Here is an 18,023-nt window from a genome sequence, read left to right as displayed (position 1 = left end):
ACTAGGTGAGTACACACACACGCACACACACACATACTAAATCACTCATTTTATCAAGCCAAATCACCCAATAGCCTATGCTAATAATATACCCTTATCGAGCATAATGTACTCGACACATGATAAAGGCTCCACAAAAATGACAAATTACCACAAAACATAAAACTCTTTGTAATCTTAAAATCTTGTAAACTAGTATACTCCTGGTAAACTCCTGATTAATTCCTACTAACTCCTCGTATACCAGGAGGAAAGGTCAGAGACCAGCAGATATGGATTATTATTATTAACATCTTTATTGACAAAATTTCATTAAAATTTTGCCTAATCTAAAGATTTCAATTAGGTCTTATTAGAGTGAGGATAATGCTGGTATTCACTGTCACGCAGGACAGAGGGTCATACACAAGACAATAGGTCTAAACTGTAGGCTGAAGCACATATATATCATGGTTACAATCAATGTTTTAATGTATGAATATGTAAAATCAACTTTCTATTGTGCACTGCCACACAAGGGCAGGGAAGAACCCATGCCAGGGTAAGTGATGCAGCTTAAAAATAATATAAATAAAATTGTTCTTCATTCTTTAAAACGGACAAGCAAATTTTGGATAAATTGTTAGGATGTCGTCCAGAACACCTGAGGCAATGAAATAGTTACACAGTTGGTGGTACAAGAGGCCAGGAGGTCTAAAGTCCTTTACGGTTTCACATTCATCAACATAGTGTTCTAGTGAATGCATTAAAGGTTTATCACAGAGTTTACAATCTGAGTATTCTGGAAGTGGTTCAGCCTCACTAACCTGCCAGATGTGTCTATAGCTAAGGCGAATTACCACAATGACTACATCACATTGCCTGGTCCGGTTACTGTACTGACCATACAAATACCTATTATTACAAAACTTGTCATAGCATTTAATACTGCAGCTTTCAGGTCTCTGGGCATTTCTTAGTTCTTCTAAATCTGAATTAAATTCTTTAATTTGTATGTTTCTAATAATTGCATTAGAGAGTCCAAAGTCATAATCAATGTTTTCTTTCCTGCAAGCCTCATTGGCCAATCGCTCAACAAAATCTTGTTTTCCAACTCCAACATAGGATGGGATCCACACACGTTGAAGCAAGGTGGTGGAGGCTGAGTCCATACACAGTTTCAAGTGTAGATATGATAAGAGCCCAATAGGCTCAGGACCCTGTACACCAGTTGATTGACAGTTGAGAGGCGGGACCAAAGAGTCAGAGCTCAACCCCCGCAAGCACAATTAGGTGAGTACACAAATTTTATACAATAATTATTATCATCGGCAAAAATTCCATTCCATTTAATATTACAAGATACGGAGCCTCGTATCCACATCAAGGTCGAGGCAGTACGAAACGTTTGGGCGCGTCTCCTTCTCCCCCTGATGCGTCTGTTCACCTAGCAGTTAAGCGCGGTAGTCGAAACGTTAGTCAAACTATAGCGGCTTGACATTACGTTGTAATGTCGATAGACAAGCACATACAGCTGAGTACACAAATATACGACTCTCAGCCGAACATTTTCACGAACGAACAATCTCGGACAACATTTTGCCAGTCACGTAACTGCGAAAGATACGACGGGACCTCGACGGCTTGATGCGCGTGTTGCAATGCAATATTTGAAGATTATAACTGATAGAACAAAATATATTTGCGTTGTATTGCATATTCTTATTTTCGGGGAACGATTGTCATCGGTGTTTAGGCTATTTGGGTTGCTTGATAACGGGATAGATATCACCAGCATAGATTATTTCTGGATTTTCCCAGATAAAATTACTGATTTTTATGTTGTGTTTGTTTCAAAAGTTCCGCTAATTTATTCATGTCTTTAGGATCGTGGATATATATATATATATATATATATATATATATATATATATATATATATATATATATATATATATATATATATATATATATATATATATATATATATATATATATATATATATATATATATATATATATATATATTATTAAATATGACCGAAAAAGTAAGATTAATAATTCTAACACGAATTTTCTCAATCTTTCGTACATTTCTTTTCACTGTTGGAGGTAAATCAAAAATCAATTCTCCAAAATGCATTTTTATTTCTAGTCTGACGCGACACGAGCGCGTTTCGTAAAACTTATTACATTTTCAAAGACTTTAGTTCACAAATACACAACTGAATAGAACTTACGCATCTCCGATTTTATATCTACATTTGAGTGAGGTGGAAGGGGTGATGTGGCATTAACACAAGACAGAACAAGATGTGGCATTAATTGGGTATTAATTTCATCAACACAAGACAGAACAAAAGGTGGTATTAATAGGGTATTAATTTCATCAACACAAGACAGAACACGAAACAATGGATATTGAATAGAAGTGTTTGTAGAAAGCCTATTGGTCCATATTTCTTGATGCTTCTATATTGGAGCGGAGTCTTGAGGTGGGTAGAATATAGTTGTGCAATAATTGGCTATTGATTGCTGGTGTTGACTTCTTGATGTGTAGTGCCTCGCAAACGTCAAGCCGCCTGCTATCGCTGTATCTATCGATGATTTCTGTGTTGTTTACTAGGATTTCTCTGGCGATGGTTTGGTTGTGGGAAGAGATTATATGTTCCTTAATGGAGCCCTGTTGCTTATGCATCGTTAAACGCCTAGAAAGAGATGTTGTTGTCTTGCCTATATACTGGGTTTTTTGGAGCTTACAGTCCCCAAGAGGGCATTTGAAGGCATAGACGACGTTAGTCTTTTTTAAAGCGTTCTGTTTTGTGTCTGGAGAGTTTCTCATGAGTAGGCTGGCCGTTTTTCTGGTTTTATAGTAAATCGTCAGTTGTATCCTCTGATTTTTGTCTGTAGGGATAACGTTCCTATTAACAATATCTTTCAGGACCCTTTCCTCCGTTTTATGAGCTGTGGAAAAGAAGTTCCTGTAAAATAGTCTAATAGGGGGTATAGGTGTTGTGTTAGTTGTCTCTTCAGAGGTTGCATGGCTTTTCACTTTCCTTCTTATGATGTCTTCGACGAAACCATTGGAGTTATTGACTAGGACCTGCCTTACCCTACAGAGTTCTTCGTCGACTTGCTTCCATTCTGAGCTGTGGCTGAGAGCACGGTCGACATATGCGTTCGCCATGGGTTCTCCCCTAGGTGTCCTGTTTGCAAACTTCTACATGGGTACCATCGAGCAAAAAGTCTTAGTCGACATGAACTTGAAACCGGCCATATACTGCAGGTATGTTGACGACATTTTTACACAGGTACCTGATGTCAGACATCTGCAGGAGCTGAAGGAGGCATTTGAGCAGAGTTCTGTGCTGCGTTTCACTTACGAGATGGAAAAGGATGGGAAGCTGCCCTTTCTAGATGTAACAGTCATGGAAAAGGGCGGAGGTTTCCACACTGCAGTCTACACTAAGGAAACAAACATAGGAATGTGCCTAAATGCCAACAGCGACTGCCCAGACAGGTACAAGAGGAGTGTTGTTAACGCATATGTCGACCGTGCTCTCAGCCACAGCTCAGAATGGAAGCAAGTCGACGAAGAACTCTGTAGGGTAAGGCAGGTCCTAGTCAATAACGGCTTCTCCAATGGTTTCGTCGAAGACATCATAAGAAGGAAAGTGAAAAGCCATGCAACCTCTGAAGAGACAACTAACACAACACCTATACCCCCTATTAGACTATTTTACAGGAACTTCTTTTCCACAGCTCATAAAACGGAGGAAAGGGTCCTGAAAGATATTGTTAATAGGAACGTTATCCCTACAGACAAAAATCAGAGGATACAACTGACGATTTACTATAAAACCAGAAAAACGGCCAGCCTACTCATGAGAAACTCTCCAGACACAAAACAGAACGCTTTAAAAAAGACTAACGTCGTCTATGCCTTCAAATGCCCTCTTGGGGACTGTAAGCTCCAAAAAACCCAGTATATAGGCAAGACAACAACATCTCTTTCTAGGCGTTTAACGATGCATAAGCAACAGGGCTCCATTAAGGAACATATAATCTCTTCCCACAACCAAACCATCGCCAGAGAAATCCTAGTAAACAACACAGAAATCATCGATAGATACAGCGATAGCAGGCGGCTTGACGTTTGCGAGGCACTACACATCAAGAAGTCAACATCAGCAATCAACAGCCAATTAATGCACAACTATATTCTACCCACCTCAAGACTCCGCTCCAATATAGAAGCATCAAGAAATATGGACCAATAGGCTTTCTACAAACACTTCTATTCAATATCCATTGTTTCGTGTTCTGTCTTGTGTTGATGAAATTAATACCCTATTAATACCACCTTTTGTTCTGTCTTGTGTTGATGAAATTAATACCCAATTAATGCCACATCTTGTTCTGTCTTGTGTTAATGCCACATCACCCCTTCCACCTCACTCAAATGTAGATATAAAATCGGAGATGCGTAAGTTCTATTCAGTTGTGTATTTGTGAACTAAAGTCTTTGAAAATGTAATAAGTTTTACGAAACGCGCTCGTGTCGCGTCAGACTAGAAATAAAAATGAATTTTGGAGAATTGATTTTTGATTTACCTCCAACAGTGAAAAGAAATGTACGAAAGATTGAGAAAATTCGTGTTAGAATTATTAATCTTACTTTTTCGGTCATATTTAATAATATATATATATATATATATATATATATATATATATATATATATATATATATATATATATATATATATATATATATATATATATATATATATAATATATATGTCAGAGATTCTGGTGTACATTATAGTGTCTGTCGTTTAATCCATTTCCTTATATATAAAAATACCATTAGCCATCTTGCACTGGTATGATATTTCTCCTTTACTCAGTGAACCATTTTATGTTATCGTACAGTGATATCTAAGAGCCACAGATGTTATATTTGGCATTCATGGGCTTGATTTTGTCTCGTGTACAGCCTTGTATGTCAAAATTACGGTCGGGAAATGTCTTAATTGTTCGTAGTAGTAGTTCAAGTAGTTTAGGTAGTTTAAGTACGTTTATTAAGATACAGCTGAAAAGGGTAGAGGAGCCTAGTGTATTACTACAGTAAGATAAAGCTGAAAAGGATTGAGGAGCCTAGTGTATTACTACAGTAAGATAAAGCTAAAAAAGGTAGAGGAGCCTAGTGTATTACTACAGTAAGATAAAGCTGAAAAGGATAGAGGAGCCTAGTGTATTACTACAGTAAGATAAAGCTAAAAAGGGTACAGGAGCCTAGTGTATTACTACACCAAGATAAGCTAAAAAGGGTATAGGAGCCTAGTGTATTACTACAGTAAGATAAGATACAGCTGAAAAAGGGTATAGGAGCCTAGTGCATTACTACAGTAAGATAAGATACAGCTGAAAAAGAGTATAGGAGCCTAGTGCATTACTACAGTAAGATAAGATACAGCTGAAAAAGGGTATAGGAGCCTAGTGCATTACTACAGTAAGATAAGATACAGCTGAAAAAGAGTATAGGAGCCTAGGCTACTGCTACCCTCTTCTCTGCATAAACCGCCCCAGACTATAACCTATGTTACCTATGTAACATCTATACCTATACTACGTAAAATTGCAAACACACCTTAGACACATGTGGCTCAATGTTCAATAACTTATTGAACTCAAGTTCAAATACGTTTGTTGAGACAATATGCCATATCTCAAAGAGTTATGAGAGCAGCTTAGGGATATGTCTACCCTCCTGTTCCCTTGTACTATATTGAGTAGAAATCTTAGAATCTGATTATTCTAACACCTCTTCTAAGATGGTCTTAATTGGTCTTCTAACAGACCAATTCTCGGAGTAATTTAATAGTTTGTTTAACGATTCTGTGGCCGTTCGATGATTATTCAGCTAATTATGATTTCACCTGTGTAAATATGTAATGAATTACATCTACGGTGTTCTGTGTTCTTCCTTACTCGGGGTTACAGATGTTATGTATTACAGCGAATTGTAATACAGCCTGGTGAGAAGGGTCTTGATAGACGGGATTAGTAATAGACAGAACTCTTCACAACACACACACGGGAGAGGCGGGACCAAAGAGCCAGAGCTCAACCCCCGCAAACACAACTAGGTGAGTACAACTAGGTGAGTACACACACACACACACACACACACACACACACACACACACACACACACACACACACACTCACACACACACACACACACACACACACACACACACACACACACACACACACACACACACACACACACACACACACACACAACCCACCACGCAGCTCATATTAGGCTGCGTGGAGTAAATAAATAGAGTAAATTACACTAAATAAATACTAAAACACGCAGTGTTGATAAAAAAGTTGCTTTACTCGAGCAATAGGCCTATATAGTTCACGTGTCTAATAATACCGAGTCAGTAAAAGTGGTGACTTGAGTTTTGAAGCCTAGTTGATCTGATCTTCCTTCAATTTCAGGTATTTTTGTCCGTTTCTCCGTCAGAAAAGCACACGAGAAAGGATTTCCACAAAGAAATCGTAGCGAGGTGAACATTTTCTACCGTCAAAATACAGCGAAGAAGCCATTGCAATGACAGAAAAAGCTATTAATGTTCAAACAGACGAATACACAAACAAGTTTAGACAGACAGCAGATAAAGAGAGACGAACACTTACACAGAAACAGACAGAACAGACACACATAACAGACCAGATATACAGGAATGAGAGAAACAGAATGACACATATTGACAAACACACATTCAACAAATTGTCGGGAAATATATAAACAAAAACAAACAAACATATTTATCTGTTGTTGACAGACTATCAGGAGAGCGGGGGCGTGTGACAGACAGTTATGGCTTTGTTAGAATAGCCAATTAAAATGGGGCATTTGGAGCGTAGCGACGTTGTCATTGGTGCTGGCAAAGTGGGAACTGCCTACCCTCCTCTGCCCGAACTTCTACCCCCCAATCTACCCCCATTCTCCCCCCTCTCTCACCTTGCCCCCCATCTATGAGACAGTAGAGGTGGCCATACGTTCTCTTAAGACAATTCTATAACAATTAGACGCATTAGTCTTGAACTACAGGTTCAAACTAGCCAACCATTTTCGGCCTTCGAAAGGAAACTTGATAAAGCCTCGTATGGGTCTGAGAGCGAAACATCACTTTCAGACACCTGTAAGTGAGAAAATTAGAATTTTAATAGTCAACTGAGAATTATAGATGACTCGGCTTTTTTGAGAATCGAAGGTTTTGAGAATTGACGTTAAAAACAAGCAGTGTTCTTGCACTGAGCAATAATACTTTATTGCGGCTGTTCCCCAGTGAAATGTTATTTGTGAAGCGGTTATTGATCCGTATTAGTCAACACAAGAGCAGTTCAGTCGACGTGTGAGAAATTGTGTGTTGATGGCTTGTTGTTGTTAAAGATTCGTTACCTGGAACAAACTTCCAAGTAGCACGGGCTATGGTGAGCCCGTAGTGCCTTTTGATGGCAGTTGCTGACTCAGTGGTGGCAAAGTGTGTCTGCAGCATTTCACATATTTATGATTCATTGCTAAGCTGTTGGCTTCAGGTACTGTAACTAGGATGGTAATAGATGTTAACATCTACACTCTTGTAACTGTAACCAATCAGAGGGTGAGACGTGAGATGTTGGAGCAAGAAATGTATTTAGATAAAACAGTGCTTATTAAAAGTCAATCTTTGTCACTGAGTAATATATAAGCGTATTAATTAGTGATATTTATTAAGAAACAAACAGAAAATTCATTGCATATTATTTTGTGGCCAATTTGTTTCACCAACGAAAGGAAAATACAATTAATGTTATAACATTTTATTAAAACAAAAATAAAAAAAATAAAAAATTTGTTGCAAGCACATCCAGACGATTTACCTTAACTACCCTAACTATTGTTTTAAAGCAGAGGTGCAACAGGTACTCTGAGAGAGAACTATCAACATCAGAGGCCCGAGACTGTTCAACACGCTTCCACTACACATAAGGGACATAACTGGCCGACCCCTCACAGTGTTCAAGAGAGAACTATCAACATCAGAGGCCCGAGACTGTTCAACACGCTTCCACTACACATAAGGGGCATAACTGGCCGACCCCTCACAGTGTTCAAGAGAGAACTATCAACATCAGAGGCCCGAGACTGTTCAACACGCTTCCACTACACATAAGGGACATAACTGGCCGACCCCTCACAGTGTTCAAGAGAGAACTTGACAAGCACCTCCAAAGGATACCTGATCAACCAGGCTGTAACTCATACGTCAGGCTGCGAACAGCCGCGTCCAACAGCCTGGTTGACCAGTCCAGCAACCAGGAGGCCTGGTCGACGACCGGGCCGCAGGGACATTGAGCACCGAAATCATCGCAAGGTAACCTCAAGCTAACCTCGAACCAGTGTCTTAACCCTCGCTTTTGTGTACACAAGCCACAGCCGAGAAACGGCCCATATATACGTCTTGGGAGAAAATCTTTAAGATCCTCAGAATACATCAGCAGAAAAGGAATTATTGCCACAGGGATATAAATCTTACGGAAGAAAATGACAAATAACAACAGATTTTTCCGGAAAGAACTGAAAGCCATTATGGAGAGTTAAAGAAAATCTTATCCTTTAGAAACCTTTGTGTCTCCAGTTGGAGCTTAAGGCGCTCTACGCTCAAGCTGTATTCATAAGAAAGTTTCATTTCCCCTTTTCACATCACAATAAAAAAAAATACACACAAAAGACGTTGGTATTAACACTTTTTTTTTTACTACTGGGAAACCTTTTCAGTTTTAAAATTTCTCGGTTCAAGGATAATTTCCCAAGGGCTTATGTCGTACTCGACCTGATGGGTGGTCGTTCCGGTGGGTGGTCGTTCTGATGGGGGGTAGATCTGATGGGTGGTGGTCAACCCCCCGCCCCCCACCCCCTGATAGAGGGGGTCAATCCCCCCTGATAGAGGGGGTCAATCCCCCCTGATAGAGGGGGTCAATCCCCCCTGATAGAGGGGGTCAATCCCCCCTGATAGAGGGGGTCAATCCCCCCTGATAGAGGGTAGATAATCTGAAGGTGGGTGGACCCTGATAGATTATTTAACTAATTTATCTACCTAATAGACAGTCTAATTAATAAGTGATCAACCTGATGGGCTAACTGATTGACCTCTCCCCCTATTATATAGGTTAACATCAAGGTTATATAGTGACTTTAACGCTCCTGTGACCAATCAGATGACTCTTTGATTTCTTTATTGCCAACGCAATAAAGAAACAGACTCGACACCAACGCAGATTATGCGTTGTCTACGCGTGCGTTAATGCGTTATACGTCATTAAACCCTATGGAAACAGAAGGAAAATAGGATCTTACCTTAAATTGGGCGATTTCTGTCCAACGAGGAGCTGTTGTGGGTGGCACTTACCTGTAATGACAGAAGATATAAATTAGATATACGCTTAAATATATTGCCATTATATATTTTTTTAAGGTCTCAGTAATCACATATATGTCATACAAATCACTGTATTTAAGTACATTTTAATTTATATATGTTTCAGCAGTGAAACGAGGCATTGAAACTAAGAGGCTTGAATTACCTTGATTGGAGGACGAGGGAGCCTTGTTCTCCCGTCTAACGAAGTCAAGACTTGAGTAATTAACTGCCACAACGTTCCTGGATCTACAGTTTCTCATAACAAGAAGATTTTTCACGCTGTTCTTCACTTATACACAAAAGATATCCATATTTCACTCTACGAGACGAGCTCCACAACCTCCATAGCCTGACTGAGACATGTGGGTACGACAGGTCTCCAAGCCGCAGTCGTAATTTCGCTTCGTATTGTGTATTAAAAGCTAATTTCTCGTGTATAAATGGGTATTATTATATATTCAAATTGTATGTATCGTTTGGCGTAGGTTAAGTTAGTTATTTAGGCTCTGTTTGCCATTATTTTGTGTTTGTCAACTTTTTTGTTTACGAGTGAAAAAATTGGAACCCGACATACAGCTGATGTGTGTGTGAGCATCTTTATAAATGTTTTCACCTCATCAAATCTAAGTTAGATATAACTACTCAATACATTCCAGCATATAATAATGATATATCCCAGCTGAGAAAATACTTATTTTGAATACGCAGTGCTTTAAAATTGATAATTGAGTCAGTGTGGGTGGGCGTAGCCTAGGAACAGCCTGATATTTTCCTGATCTTCGTAAATTGTAATACTATGATTTACAGTTTTGAGCCCAATTGTTCGTGTTTTTTACGAGAGTCGGTGCTTTAATGACGGGCTGTGACGAGACACCATCACCAGGCTTCGAGTGTTTGAGAGTTTTTAGGAGATTCGCTCGAGGAAGCGAATCTGAACCCTATCTTGCCCGCCAAATCACTCGGACATTACCCGCGGTTTGATACGGTTGTGTGTGGCCGGTTACGGCAATATTTCACCAATAATGACCGGATAATAGCAACCATACGTTCGGTTGAAGTGATTTTACAGACGTATAAACATTGTAGTGCTTATGGATAGTTGTGGCTCGTTGATCTCGCCTCACCACCACTTTTGTTACTGGTAGTTTGTTTTAAGAGAAAATATAAATTGTTTTAACTTTCATTGGTACTTAAGTATCTTGTCTAGCAAGAACGTGCAGTTGTGAAGTACAAAACAGAGCAATGGAGCTCTAAGTGACTAATTTTGACTCGAGTGTGTTGATTTTTCTTGTAAGAACTATGCAAGACATTTCTTAACTACCGCGGCGAAATGGCATAGTTATTGACAGCTCTTTATCAATCGATCGGTGTTTCTAGTATTGTGTTGACAATATTTACATCGTGTGTGCAATATTAGTGAATCTTTGGCAACACCAATTATTTCGATAAGAAATAACATTTGCAATCAATCAATATTTTGACTGAAAATAATATTACGTTTGTGGCAGCGAGGCTGTAACAAGCAGTCTTGAGCTAATCACCCTCGACTGTGGTTGGTGGTACCACAGTAAGGACAACCTTCAGGATACGGTAAGTTACACCTTGAGCCTCAAGTGTCACCTTCAAGTGTCACCTTCGCTGCTTATAAAAGAATTCAATATATTGCACTTAGTGTGTGGTGATTTCTATTGTGTATGAGATCTTAAAATGTATAATTTACGTAATATTTATATATTTAAAATATTTATCATTGCAATTTAATTGCAATATATTTATTATTACATATATTTAATTGCAATTGTTCTCATATTACAGGTAAGTGCTTCCCTAACAGCTCCTCGTGGGACAAAAATCGACGAATTTAAGGTACGTTTGTATATCATTCTGTTTCCATAGTGTTTTATTATGTTTCAGGTACTACAGTTGCGTCGACATTGATTCTTTTTCTTTATTGCGTTGGCAATAAAGAAAAAGAATCAACGTTACATAGTTCGTCACTCGGGCGGTAGTCACTGTAACATTGGTTGTGGAGGCACTGTAGCCTCTCCTGCCTTGGTTGTGGAGGCACTGTAGTCTCCTGCCTTGGTCGTGGAGGCACTGTAGTCTCCTGTCTTGGTCGTGGAGGCACTGTAGCCTCCTGCCTTGGTCGTGGAGGCACAGTAGCCTCTCCTGCCTTGGTCGTGGAGGCACAGTAGCCTCCTGCCTTGGTCGTGGAGGCACAGTAGCCTCCTACCCTGGTCGTGGAGGCACTGTAGCCTCCTGCCTTGGTCGTGGAGGCACTGTAGCTTCCTGCCTTGGTCATGGAGGCACTGTAGCCTCTCCTACCCTGGTCGTGGAGGCACAGTAGCCTCCTACCCTGGTCGTGGAGGCACAGTAGCCTCCTACCCTGGTCGTGGAGGCACAGTAGCCTCCTACCTTGGTCGTGGAGGCACAGTAGCCTCCTACCCTGGTCGTGGAGGCACTGTAGCCTTCTGCCTTGGTCGTGGAGGCACTGTAGCTTCCTGCCTTGGTCGTGGAGGCACTGTAGCCTCCTGCCTTGGTCGTGGAGGCACAGTAGCTTCCTGCCTTGGTCGTGGAGGCACAGTAGTCTCCTGCCTTGGTCGTGGAGGCACAGTAGTCTCTAGCCTTGGTCGTGGAGGCACAGTAGTCTCTAGCCTTGGTCGTGGAGGCACAGTAGTCTCTAGCCTTGGTCGTGGAGGCACTGTAGCTTCCTGCCTTGGTCGTGGAGGCACTGTAGCTTCCTGCCTTGGTCGTGGAGGCTCAGTAGCATCCTGCCTTGGTCGTGGAGGCACAGTAGCCTCCCGCCTTGGTCGTGGAGGCACACTAGCCTCCCGCCTGGGTCGTGGAGGCACCGTAGCCTCCCGCCTTGGTCGTGGAGGCACCGTAGCCTCCTGCCCTGGTCGTGGAGGCACCGTAGCCTCCTGCCTTGGTCGTGGAGGCACCGTAGCCTCCTGCCTTGGTCGTGGAGGCACCGTAGCCTCCTGCCTTGGTCGTTGAGGCACCGTAGCCTCCTGCCGTGGTCGTGGAGGCACCGTAGCCTCCTGCCTTGGTCGTGGAGGCACCGTAGCCTCCTGCCTTGGTCGTGGAGGCACCGTAGCCTCCTGCCTTGGTCGTGGAGGCACCGTAGCCTCTCCTGCCTTGGTCGTGGAGGCACCGTAGCCTCTCCTGCCTTGGTCGTGGAGGCACCGTAGCCTCTCCTGCCTTGGTCGTGGAGGCACCGTAGCCTCTCCTGCCTTGGTCGTGGAGACACCGTAGTCTCTTGCCTTGGTCGTGGAGGCACCGTAGCCTCTCCTGCCTTGGTCGTGGAGGCACCGTAGCCTCTTCTGCCTTGGTCGTGGAGGCACCGTAGCCTCTCCTGCCTTGGTCGTGGAGGCACCGTAGCCTCTCCTGCCTTGGTCGTAGAGGCACCGTAGCCTCTCCTGCCTTGGTCGTGGAGGCACGGTAGCCTCTCCTGCCTTGGTCGTGGAGGTACGGTAGCCTCTCCTGCCTTGGTCGTGGAGGCACGGTAGCCTCTCCTGCCTTGGTCGTGGAGGCACGGTAGCCTCTCCTGCCTTGGTCGTGGAGGCACGGTAGCCTCTCCTGCCTTGGTCGTGGAGGCACGGTAGCCTCTCCTGCATTGGTCGTGGAGGCACGGTAGCCTCTCCTGCCTTGGTCGTGGAGGCACGGTAGCCTCTCCTGCCTTAGTCGTGGAGGCACGGTAGCCTCTCCTGCCTTGGTCGTGGAGGCACGGTAGCCTCTCCTGCCTTGGTCGTGGAGGCACGGTAGCCTCTCCTGCCTTGGTCGTGGAGGCACGATAGCCTCTCCTGCCTTGGTCGTGGAGGCACGATAGCCTCTCCTGCCTTGGTCGTGGAGGCACAGTAGCCTCTCCTGCCTTGGTCGTGGAGGCACAGTAGCCTCTCCTGCCTTGGTCGTGGAGGCACAGTAGCCTCCTACCCTGGTCGTGGAGGCACGGTAGCCTCCTACCCTGGTCGTGGAAGCACGGTAGCCTCCTGCATTGGTCGTGGAAGCACAGTAGCCTCCTGCCTTGGTCGTGGAAGCACAGTAGCCTCCTGCCTTGGTCGTGGAGGCACCGTAGCCTCCTGCCCTGGTCGTGGAGGCACTGTAGCCTCCTGTCTTGGTCGTGGAAGCACCGTAGCCTCCTAGCCTCCTGGTCAGGTGACCCACCGCTCAAATTCTAGCCTCTGTGAGAGTCATGTCTTCCTACCTGACGCCCGCGAACAAGGGCAGACGTCGACGCCAGCACACCAGGAAAATACCGCCGGTTTTGAGAGGTCTGTGGCTGTAGTAGCCTCTTGAACGAGGTGGAAAAGTGGCAGAGTGGATCAGCTGTTGGTAGTGAAGCCCAACACGACGCCCTTGATCAGTACACTTCTACACCCTGGCGACTATTATATATAGGGTGAGGCTATGTGCTCTAGGATGCCCCGACGCAATCGAGAGTCCAGGAAATTGATGTACACATGAAAGGTAGAGTGAGGAGAGGCTCGTAGCGTTCAATAGGACTACCAGTGAGTGTAGTAACTATTTACCTATTAGCCTGAGAACAAGGCCGGTGATCCGCCAATCGGAACAGGCGTGACACTAAAAGTTTGTGAAACCTGTGAGGGCAGTGGTCGCGGAAGCCTAAGCCCAGGCAGTAAACTAATACAGGAGACACTATTCTATCCAGGAAGGTGGACGTCCCGCTCAGCGACATAGTCTTATGGTAACATAACGCTGTTAAGGGCGGTGGAGCTCCCCGAGGGCGTGGAGACCAGTGCCACGGACCCCCTGAGGACGCGAAGCCATATTACTCCTGAGGGAGTAAAGGTGATTGAAAACTTCATTTGGGATCAGTTCTATCCCAGCCTTGGTGGCGGGCGGGTATACGTCTTGTAGGGCTCTATGAGGTTGTGACTGTGTGATCCAGTGCCTTTGCGCACCCAGAAGATGGTGGAGGGAGCCTGGGTGAAAGGTCTTGTGTTATGTCTACAGTCTGAGAGTGAGAATGATGGACTAGAAGATTCCTGGGGCTAGATTCACGAAGCAGTTAGGCAAGCACTTACGAACCTGTACATCTTTTCTCAAAATTTGTCGGCTTTGTTTACAATTATTAAACAGTTAATGAGCTTCGAAGCACCAGGAGGCTGTTTATAACAATAACAACAGTTGATTGGCAAGTTTTCATGCTTGTAAACTGCTTATTAAATGTAACCAAAGCCGTCAAAGATTGAGGAAAGATGTACACGTTCGTAAATGCTTGCGTAAGTGCTTTCGTGAATCTGGCCCCTGGTACTTAACAGTAAGTACTTAAGTAGATACTGTACTTAACAATCAGTTTATGTTAGTTACTGTTAAGTGCTCCGAGGAAATTCCCAAAGAAACCAAGCCTAGCTAGTTTCTAGCTTGTACAGAAACCTAGCGCATGTATTTTGATTAAAATATATTAACATTAAGAACAACATACAGGATTGTGGTGTATGTCTGTGGGTTCCTACACGCCACTTGAGTGACTATACACCAATGATACTGAATTAGTACAATTTTTAATCCATGTAACACATCATGACATCCAGAGCTCTATATCACCACCCCAGATCACTCTTGGAGACATCACCACCTTACATCATAAACTGTCACACCATAAATGAGGAAGCCTCATACTTCACATCATAAACTGTCACACCATAAATGAGGAAGCCTCATACTTCACATCATAAACTATCACACCATTAATGAGGAAGCCTCATACCTCACATCATAAGCTGTCACGCCATTAATGAGGAAGCCTCATACTTCACATCATAAGCTGTCACACCATTAATGAGGAAGCCTCATACCTCACATCACAAACTGTCACACCATAAATGAGGAAGCCTCATACCTCACATCATAAACACACCACAAATGAGGAAGCCTCATACCTCACATCATAAACCGTCACACCACAAATGAGGAAGCCTCATACCTCACATCACAAACTGTCACACCATTAATGAGGAAGCCTCATACCTCACATCACAAACTGTCACACCACAAATGAGGAAGCCTCATACCTCACATCACAAACTGTCACACCATTAATGAGGAAGCCTCATACCTCACATCACAAACTGTCACACCATTAATAAGGAAGCCTCATACCTCACATCACAAACTGTCACGCCACAAATGAGGAAGCCTCATACCTCACATCACAAACTGTCACGCCACAAATGAGGAAGCCTCATACCTCACATCACAAACTGTCACGCCACAAATGAGGAAGCCTCATACCTCACATCACAAACTGTCACGCCACAAATGAGGAAGCCTCATACCTCACATCACAAACTGTCACGCCATAAATGAGGAAGCCTCATACCTCACATCATAAACCGTCACGCCATAAATGAGGAAGCCTCATACCTCACATCACAAACTGTCACGCCACAAATGAGGAAGCCTCATACCTCACATCACAAACTGTCACGCCACAAATGAGGAAGCCTCATACCTCACATCACAAACTGTCACGCCATAAATGAGGAAGCCTCATACTTCACATCATAAACTATCACGCCATTAATGAGGAAGCCTCATACCTCACATCATAAGCTGTCACGCCATTAATGAGGAAGCCTCATACTTCACATCATAAGCTGTCACACCATTAATGAGGAAGCCTCATACCTCACATCACAAACTGTCACACCATAAATGAGGAAGCCTCATACCTCACATCATAAACACACCACAAATGAGGAAGCCTCATACCTCACATCATAAACCGTCACACCACAAATGAGGAAGCCTCATACCTCACATCACAAACTGTCACACCATTAATGAGGAAGCCTCATACCTCACATCACAAACTGTCACACCACAAATGAGGAAGCCTCATACCTCACATCACAAACTGTCACACCATTAATGAGGAAGCCTCATACCTCACATCACAAACTGACACACCATTAATGAGGAAGCCTCATACCTCACATCACAAACTGTCACGCCACAAATGAGGAAGCCTCATACCTCACATCACAAACTGTCACGCCACAAATGAGGAAGCCTCATACCTCACATCACAAACTGTCACGCCACAAATGAGGAAGCCTCATACCTCACATCACAAACTGTCACGCCACAAATGAGGAAGCCTCATACCTCACATCACAAACTGTCACGCCATAAATGAGGAAGCCTCATACCTCACATCATAAACCGTCACGCCATAAATGAGGAAGCCTCATACCTCACATCACAAACTGTCACGCCACAAATGAGGAAGCCTCATACCTCACATCACAAACTGTCACGCCACAAATGAGGAAGCCTCATACCTCACATCACAAACTGTCACGCCACAAATGAGGAAGCCTCATACCTCACATCATAAACCGTCACACCACAAATGAGGAAGCCTCATACCTCACATCACAAACTGTCACGCCACAAATGAGGAAGCCTCATACCTCACATCATAAACCGTCACGCCATAAATGAGGAAGCCTCATACCTCACATCACAAACTGTCACGCCACAAATGAGGAAGCCTCATACCTCACATCACAAACTGTCACGCCACAAATGAGGAAGCCTCATACCTCACATCACAAACTGTCACGCCACAAATGAGGAAGCCTCATACCTCACATCACAAACTGTCACGCCATAAATGAGGAAGCCTCATACCTCACATCATAAACCGTCACGCCATAAATGAGGAAGCCTCATACCTCACATCACAAACTGTCACGCCACAAATGAGGAAGCCTCATACCTCACATCACAAACTGTCACGCCACAAATGAGGAAGCCTCATACCTCACATCACAAACTGTCACGCCACAAATGAGGAAGCCTCATACCTCACATCATAAACCGTCACACCACAAATGAGGAAGCCTCATACCTCACATCACAAACTGTCACACCACAAATGAGGAAGCCTCATACCTCACATCACAAACTGTCACACCATTAATGAGGAAGCCTCATACCTCACATCACAAACTGTCACACCATTAATGAGGAAGCCTCATACCTCACATCACAAACTGTCACACCATTAATGAGGAAGCCTCATACCTCACATCACAAACTGTCACGCCACAAATGAGGAAGCCTCATACCTCACATCACAAACTGTCACGCCACAAATGAGGAAGCCTCATACCTCACATCACAAACTGTCACGCCACAAATGAGGAAGCCTCATACCTCACATCATAAACCGTCACACCACAAATGAGGAAGCCTCATACCTCACATCACAAACTGTCACGCCACAAATGAGGAAGCCTCATACCTCACATCACAAACTGTCACGCCACAAATGAGGAAGCCTCATACCTCACATCACAAACTGTCACGCCACAAATGAGGAAGCCTCATACCTCACATCACAAACTGTCACGCCACAAATGAGGAAGCCTCATACCTCACATCACAAACTGTCACGCCACAAATGAGGAAGCCTCATACCTCACATCACAAACCGTCACGCCATAAATGAGGAAGCCTCATACCTCACATCACAAACTGTCACGCCACAAATGAGGAAGCCTCATACCTCACATCACAAACTGTCAC

General features: G+C 43.4%; 1 protein-coding gene across 1 annotated transcript; it reads right to left on the bottom strand.

Moving 5' to 3' along the window:
- Positions 1 to 11,905: 11,905 nt before the first annotated feature.
- On the bottom strand, positions 11,906 to 13,081 carry LOC123752666 (serine/arginine repetitive matrix protein 1-like). Its single transcript, XM_045734702.2, has one exon. It carries the CDS (start codon positions 13,079 to 13,081, stop codon positions 11,906 to 11,908), a length of 1,176 nt encoding a protein of 391 aa, XP_045590658.2.
- Between the last annotated feature and the right edge of the window lie 4,942 nt (positions 13,082 to 18,023).

This window comes from Procambarus clarkii, chromosome 4 (assembly GCF_040958095.1).
Source record: "Procambarus clarkii isolate CNS0578487 chromosome 4, FALCON_Pclarkii_2.0, whole genome shotgun sequence".
Taxonomy (NCBI): Eukaryota; Metazoa; Arthropoda; class Malacostraca; order Decapoda; family Cambaridae; genus Procambarus; species Procambarus clarkii.
The sequence above is the reverse complement of the archived record's forward strand: the minus strand, read 5'-3'. Positions and strand labels throughout refer to the sequence as shown.